This window comes from Mandrillus leucophaeus, unplaced genomic scaffold (genome assembly GCF_000951045.1).
Source record: "Mandrillus leucophaeus isolate KB7577 unplaced genomic scaffold, Mleu.le_1.0 Scaffold43, whole genome shotgun sequence".
NCBI classification, from domain to species: domain Eukaryota; kingdom Metazoa; phylum Chordata; class Mammalia; order Primates; family Cercopithecidae; genus Mandrillus; species Mandrillus leucophaeus.
In genome coordinates this window covers 4,210,836-4,218,113 of record NW_012104587.1, presented here as the reverse complement: position 1 = coordinate 4,218,113, position 7,278 = coordinate 4,210,836, and the positions used below count along the sequence as shown (strand labels likewise).

The following is a 7,278-nucleotide window of genomic DNA, read 5'->3' as shown; positions in this document are numbered from 1 at the left end:
CATCTTCATGCCTGTGAACCTGTTAGGAATTCCTTCCTGCCCACCTTGCAAACTTGATAAACCATCTTTTAAAACTAGTCTCAATGCTGTCTCCTGGCTGAAGCCCTCAGCAGCCCCAGCTAGCAGAAATGCTGTCAAGATACTTGTCTCACTGCATGGAAATTACTATTTTCCTGTCTATCCCCTTCTGGATCCAGAAGTGTTTTTTCCAGAGTGCGACACTTCCCAGAATCCACTGGAGAGCCAGCCTCAGGGGCATATCAGGATGGGACAAGTTACATTCTGGAAAAGCTGCCTTGGTGATTCCAGTAGTCCTCCCACCCAGGTGAGACCCACTGCCCAGAAATGGGGTTCCTGGGTTGGCATGATATCTCATCTGTCACCACATCTCAGCGTCCAGCAGAGGCCGAGTGCTGGAAAAAGGGTGTGGGAAGAGATTGAGTTCACACGGCTCACCTGCTCATTGCATTAAGAGTATTTCAGAACAGAGTTTTTCAGTGGGGGCAGAGAGCATGCCCCTGCCTTGGGTGAAAGACTTGGGCGTGAGCCTGTCACCTACCAGATCACCATGAGACAGCATGTGGCCTTGTGGATGGCCGGGGTTCGGAAGAGGTCCAAGATCGAGTTGGAGGTGCGGACACTTGCAAACTCGCTCTGGATGTAGGAGCTCACCACCTAGGTGAGAAGAGTCTGCTCAGGGGAAGCAAGGGAGCTGGGACCCCACATCCCTGCAGGGAACCCCTTCATCTGTGTGGAGGAGAGCTGGGGTTGAGGTCTTTGGTGAGGTGGCTGGCCCTTGTCTCCTCTCCATCCAAAGACTGATGGCACTTGAGGGGCTGTTTCCAGGGTGTTGAGAAGCTCCAACACGAACCCCAACAGTACTGAGGTTCTGTGGTTCTGGAGGGCCTCCCACCCCATTCCTGGTATAGACTTGAAGACTGTGTTAGATAAGAGCAGGGGTTCCAAGTGGTTCTGCCACTTCCTACTGTATGTTCTCAGGCAAGTTACCTGACCTGTCCCCACTTCAATTTCCTCATTGGCAAAAATGAGACATGAAACGAGGTTATGTACATAAAGCTCTTAGCCTAGTGCCTGGCATGGGGCTTGAGAAATGATGCGTATTGATAATAAATGGTAACTATCTTATAATACATGGTATTTGTGATAGTACTTTTGTTATTGATTCCCCAGTAATTTTACTTTGTGGTTGCTATTTTAATAATTTTAGTTTATTATTTTTTTAAAATTTCAACTGGATGTCAAGGTTAATAGGGTTATTTCCTCGTTGCAAAGATGGATCAACTGATGAGCAAAGCAGTTAAATTATTTATCCTAAATCACACAGTCATTCAATACCTAGACAACATCTTTCACACATCAGAACTCTGCCTGTACTGTGTATTCCCAGCGTCTACACTTGGATGGCACGTGAGTCCTGGGAAGTTGCTAAATTCTAGTACAACTGGAGGTTGCCAGCAAGACTGAAGACTGTTCCCACCCTTCCTTCCTCCCAGCTCACTTACCTCCTTGGTCAGCCTTTCCCCTTCCTCCTTCCTCCCATTCATTGCAGCCACCTTCTGCAGATTCTGTACAGCTAAGTGGGACTTGCCATGCAGGAGGAGCCAGCGGGATGACTCTGGAAGCCACCTGGGATCGAGAGGAGGAAGAAGAAGGATCTGGGGCTGGGTAGAGCTCATTCTGTTCCCCAAACCCAGTAGCTCCTTGTCCACCTTCTTTCAGACCCAGAAAAGGTGATCTGTCCTCCTGTCTGTTGCATCAGGAAGTCTGGGGGCCATGCCAGCTTCCCTTTTTTTGCAGCATATCATACAGAGACTCACTGAACAGTATTTAAAGACTACAGAGGACTTGGCCAGGCACGGTGGCTCACACCTGTAATCCCAGCACTTTGGGAGGCCCAGGAGGGTGGATCGACTGAGGTCAGGAGTTCAAGACCAGCCTGGCCAACACAATGAAACCCCGTCTCTACTAAAAATACAAAAAAACCAGCCAGGCGTGGTGGTGTGTGCCTGTAATCACAGCTACTCGGGAGGCTCAGACAGGAGAATCACTTGAACCTGGGAGGTGGATGTTACAGAGCCGAGATCACTCCACTGTACTCCAGCCTGGGCAACAGAGAGAGACTCCATCTCAAAAACAAAACAAAACAAAACAAAAAAACAAACAGACAAAAACTACAGAGGACTTAGGATTTCAACAGACCCGTGGTTTTTCTTTTTTTAGACAGAGTCTCACTCTGTCGCCCAGGCTGGAGTGCAGTGGTGCAATCTCAGCTCACTGCAACTTCCGCCTCCCGGATTGAAGTGATTTGCCTGCCTCAGCCTCCCGAGTAGCTGGGATTACAGGCACCCACCACCATGCTCGGCTAATTTTATTTAATTAATTAATTTATTTATTTTTAGAGACGGGGTTTTACCATGTTGGCCAGGCTGGTCTCAAACTCCTGACCTCAAGTGATCTGCCTGCCTCAGTCTCCCAAAGTGCTAGGATTACAGGTGTGAGCCACCACACCTGTCCCAGACCCAGTTTTGAATCTGGTTCTGACCCCAGCTGTGTGGCCTTGAGTGAGTCATGGGCCCTCTCTGTAATGAGGCTGTGCCTCATTACCCTCTTATAAATGCCCCAGTTATATTCTTATAACTTTATAAGTACTTAGAGTACTTATAAAATGTTGAGGGATGTGAAGGAGTTGATGAAGGCAAAAGCTCTTGGGATGTTCCAGGGCCCCACACTAATGCAAGGGATTTTACCAGAGCGTCCCAGTAGCCATTTGTGAGGACTTGAGAGCTTGCAGCCTCCACGAATGCCTGCCATCCTTCGTGTCCCACGTCAAGTCCAACAAGTCTCGGTCACCGCACACCCCAACCTCTCCCAGGGCCAGGTGAAGACTCGGCCACACAGGTGCACCCTCCCCCACCCCACTCTGTTCAGGACATACCAAGAATAGAGGAAAAAGATCAGGAAAGGAGCAGAGACGGCAAACTGCAGGCACCGCCAGGGGCGAATCAGGTAGGCTATCCCCGCCAGGATGAGCTGGCCCAGGGTGAAGGAGTACCCCAGCAAGATACCTGCCACAGTCCGGCCCCGGGTGGGCATCCACTCCACAACTGGGGAGAAAACAGTGACATGCAGTGGCATTCAGCTACCCATGTGGTTAATTCACCACACCCCCCTTATGATTCTGACAGCTTAAACTCATTCCAGAGACCTGCTGAGACACAGGCAAAGGTGTCCTTACTGCACTCCAGATGAATTCTAAGTAGATCAAAGAACTCAACAAACAATAAAACCACAACAATGCCGGAAGAAATCAGGGGAGATTATTTTACAATCTTAGAGTAGGGAAAGGCTTTTCCAAGGACATCACAAAACCCAGAGGCAATAAAAGGGGAGGTTGACAAACTTGGAGTTGTAAAAATAAAAAATGTCTGCATTGGAATAAAACAAAACAAAACACCATAAGTCAAGCCAAAAAAAGTCAATAAAAAACGTAAAAATATAGTTGTTGTAACCCAACTAACAGATAAACTAACCCAACTAACAGATAAAGGATTAATTTTGGGCTGGGTGCAGTGGCTCGCTCCTGTAATCCCAGCACTTTGAGAGGCTGAGGCGGGTGGATCACCTGAGGTCAGGAGTTTGAGACAAGCATGGACAACATGGCGAAACCCTGTCTCTACTAAAAATACAAAAATTAGCCGGGCATGGTGGTGTGTGCCTGTAATCCCAGCTACTCGAGTGGCTGAGGCACGAGAATTGCTTGAACCTGGGAGGTGGAGGTTGCAATGAGCCGAGATCGTGCCACTGCACTCCAGCCTGGGCGACAGAGAGACTCTGTCTCAAAAAATGAAAAAAGAAAGAAAGAAGAAAGACTAATTTCCCTAATACTGGAAGAGTTTTCACAAATCAATTAGAAAACAGCCAACAAGCTAAAAGGAAAATGGGCAGAGGTGCTCAACCCCATGCAAAGACAGAAAACACTAATTTTTGTAAAGAGCAAAACTTGGAACAAGCTGAATGTCCATCTACAGGGGACTGGTTAAATAATGACAACACACCCTTACGAGGCAGCTGTAACGAATTAATGAGGAAGCTTCTTCCCAGTGGGCAAGAAGCCCGTGCGTCCAGCCCTTCAGCAAATCCTTCAGAACTGAGCCAGAATCTGAGCTCTCCTCGCTGCCTCCACTGCTGCCACCGTGGCCCAGCTCAACCTGGTCTCTTGCTTGATGACAGCAGTAGCCCCTTAACCGGCCTCCCTGCTTCTGTCCTGGTGTCACATGGCAGCCAGATAAATCTTATCAGATCTCAAATCCTAAATCAGATTAGGGTCTCTCCCTGGTCAAAATCCTCCAGTGGCTCTTGTCTCATTCAGAGGCAAAGCCGAGGTCCTAGAACGCTGGCCACAAGGTCCTGCAGAACTGCCCTCCCCGACCTCCCCTGTCGCCCACCTCCCAACTCTGCTTCAGCCACAGGGCCCTCCTTGCTCTTCACCCTGGGCACACTTTCCGCGGCTGGGCCTCTGCCTGGCAGTTCCCTCTGCCTGGAATGTTCTACCCCAGACACCTGCAGGGCTCATTCCCTCAACTCCTTCCAGTTTCGCTCAAAATGACCCCTTTTCAGTGCAGTCTTCCCAAACCACGCTAATTAAAACTGCAGACCCCTCTCCTCCAACCCGGCCATTCTTTGTGGGGTTTTTTGTTTGTTTTATTGAGGCAGAGTCTCACTCTGTCACCCAGGCTGGAGTGCAGTGGTGCGATCTCAGCTCACAGCAACGTCCACCTCCCGAGTTAAGCAATTCTCTTGCCTCAGTCTCCCGAGTAGCTGGGATTACAGGCGCCCACCATCACGCCCAGCTAATTGTATTTGTAGTAGAGATGGGGTTTTACCATGTTGGCCAGGCTGGTCTCAAACTCCTCAGGTGATCTACCCGCCTTGGCCTCCCAAAGTGCTGGGATTACAGGCATGAGCCACCGCGCCCGGGCAACCTGGCCATTTTTCTCCCCTTTCCAGGCTTCAGTTTTCCTCTGTAGCACTTACTGTCTTCGAACAAACTATACGGTTCATTATGCGTGGTGGTGATATCGCCCCTCGCTAGAACATGGACCCCAAGAAGCGGGGCTTTGCTGTGTTCACTGCAACCTCTAGAGCCTCTCCGGGCACTAGGAGGTCCTCTATCAGGCAGTGGACCAGTGACAACTTGGTTAAGTGGAAGAATCAAGATACAGAACAGTGTGCACAGGAACAAACATGAGGGGAGGCATATATATATATATATACACATAGGCGGGGGGTCACTACACTTGTGCAGTGTGACCTGAGGCAGGGCATGGCCTGTCGTGGGAGCTCCAGGGCACTTGATAGAATCTCTGCAAAGTCGTCTTTACAGGCTGAGATGTCCTAAGACAGCGCCCGTCCTCTCCAGCCTCAGGAGGTGTTAAGAGGCTGGGCAGTCTCTGATGCGTATGCGTGCATGCATGTGTGTGTGTGTCTGTATGTGTCTGTGTAGGTGTTAGAGCGCATTCCAGCAAGAAGTGGACCTTGGACACCTGTTTCAAGCCATGGCCGGATGCCCACCCTGCAGAGTAAGCTGCGTAGGCTGGGATTTGCTGAGATCCCACTTTGTGCTGGGAGAGGGAGGGGAGGTCAGGTGTGCTGGCCTGGTGCGTCCTGGTTCTCCGGTCCCAAGATTTCTCCCTGACCCCCGATATAAAAGACCCATCCTGTCTTTGCACAGCTGATGGTGGCAGCAGTTTCCGCGCCCAGTGATGTCCCCAGGAGCAAGCTAAGTGTTAAAATGAAGCATAGGTAGGTAGCAGGCCTGTGTCCTGGGTGGGCTTCCTACTGCCCTGCAAAGCTTTCTCCAAGGACCACCCAGGGACTGCCCAGAACCAGCCCAGAGTGAGGACTGAGTCTGCCATTTATTACTTGGGGGCACAACACTCCAAGCTGGCATTAGGAGCCAGGTCTCCACCATGAAGCTGAGGAATCACCAGCCTTTTTAGAGTCACACAATTTCAGGGCTGGCTGCAGCCCTGGGGACCATCATGGCTCACTCCCCTCCTGTGTCCCTGTGGCCTCTGTGTCCCCACACTAAGCCTGGAGACAATAGGTGCTTAGTAAGTGGTTATTGTTGGCTAATTCACAAATAAAATAAACCTAACCCTCTCAGTTTACAGATGAGTACACTAAAGCCCAGACCTGGGAAAGGCCATCCAGGGACTTCCCACCCACAGCCAGCAGGGCCACCACTACCCGGGAGCCCAGGTCCCCCAAGTCCAGAACTCTGGCGGGAGGCTTTGAGATGAGGTTGCTGGATGAGAATCCCAACAAAACAACATGAGAAAAATGTCCAACGACCCTGGACGTTGCCATCCCCGTGTCCCCTGCCCCCCGCCCTCCTGCCCCCCACCTGCCCCACTCTTTCAGGAGCCCCAGTCCTTCTCGGCCTCTCCTCGGCTGGACTCACCCAGGGAGAGGGAGTTGAGGATGATGCCAGAGAAGGTCATGCCCATCAGGAACCGGAAGACGCAGTAGGCACTGAAGGAGCTGAAATACGCTGTGGCGGCCCCCGAAGCTGCCAGCTGCAGGTAGGACCAGACCAGGGGGGCCTTGCGGCCCAGCCTGAGTCCAGAGAATGGGCACAGGCATTAGGGTTTTGAGAGGCAGCAGCAGCATCCCCCAAGAAACAAATGGGCAGCCCACGCCTGCCCCTTCCACCCGAGCAGGGGCGTTACCAAGGCAGTCACGTCACGGGGAAGATGGGGTACCCCGCGAAAGCCACCCCTCCAAAACAGAAACTTGAAACTGCTGGGACCCAGGCTTGGTGGCAGAGGTTGGTCACAGACACAGGGACATAGTGTAGAAGGACGTTGGCAAGGAGATTTAGTCCAGGCTCGAGGAAAGGCAGGGACTCTACAAAGCCCCAGAGGGGCGTGTGGCAGGTGGGGAGAGGCCACCTGAGCGCTGTTCTGGCTAGAGGGAGGCCTCGAACCAGAACTCACAGCGGGTGAGCCCTTGGCCAGTCCCCAGTGTGGGAGCAGGAGCCAGGGTTGAGTCTTTACGTGGACTAGAGGGTTGCCATGCCACAGAGGGGCCCGAGGACAGGATGGCAGGGTTATTTGCCCTATTTGCAAATGAGGGTCCAGGGCCAGAGCGCACAACCCCAATTTGGCCAGGAGGGAAGCAGGCCAAGAAGGGAGGCAGCTTTTCTTCTCCACATACCCCATGACCCTCTTACTCATTCACTCACCCACTCACCCA

At 51.6% G+C, this 7,278-nt stretch overlaps 1 protein-coding gene across 1 annotated transcript in view; it reads right to left on the bottom strand.

The window, feature by feature from the left end:
* SLC22A20 (solute carrier family 22, member 20) overlaps positions 1-7,278 on the bottom strand; it is a 26,928-nt gene that overhangs the window by 17,162 nt on the left and 2,488 nt on the right. Inside the window, exons 3-6 of the mRNA XM_011993554.1 lie at positions 6,485-6,639; positions 2,957-3,125; positions 1,524-1,647; positions 560-675 (exon numbers count right to left, since the gene is read on the bottom strand). Coding sequence (XP_011848944.1) covers positions 560-675; positions 1,524-1,647; positions 2,957-3,125; positions 6,485-6,639 — 564 coding nt within the window. The remainder of the gene's footprint in view (positions 1-559; positions 676-1,523; positions 1,648-2,956; positions 3,126-6,484; positions 6,640-7,278) is intronic.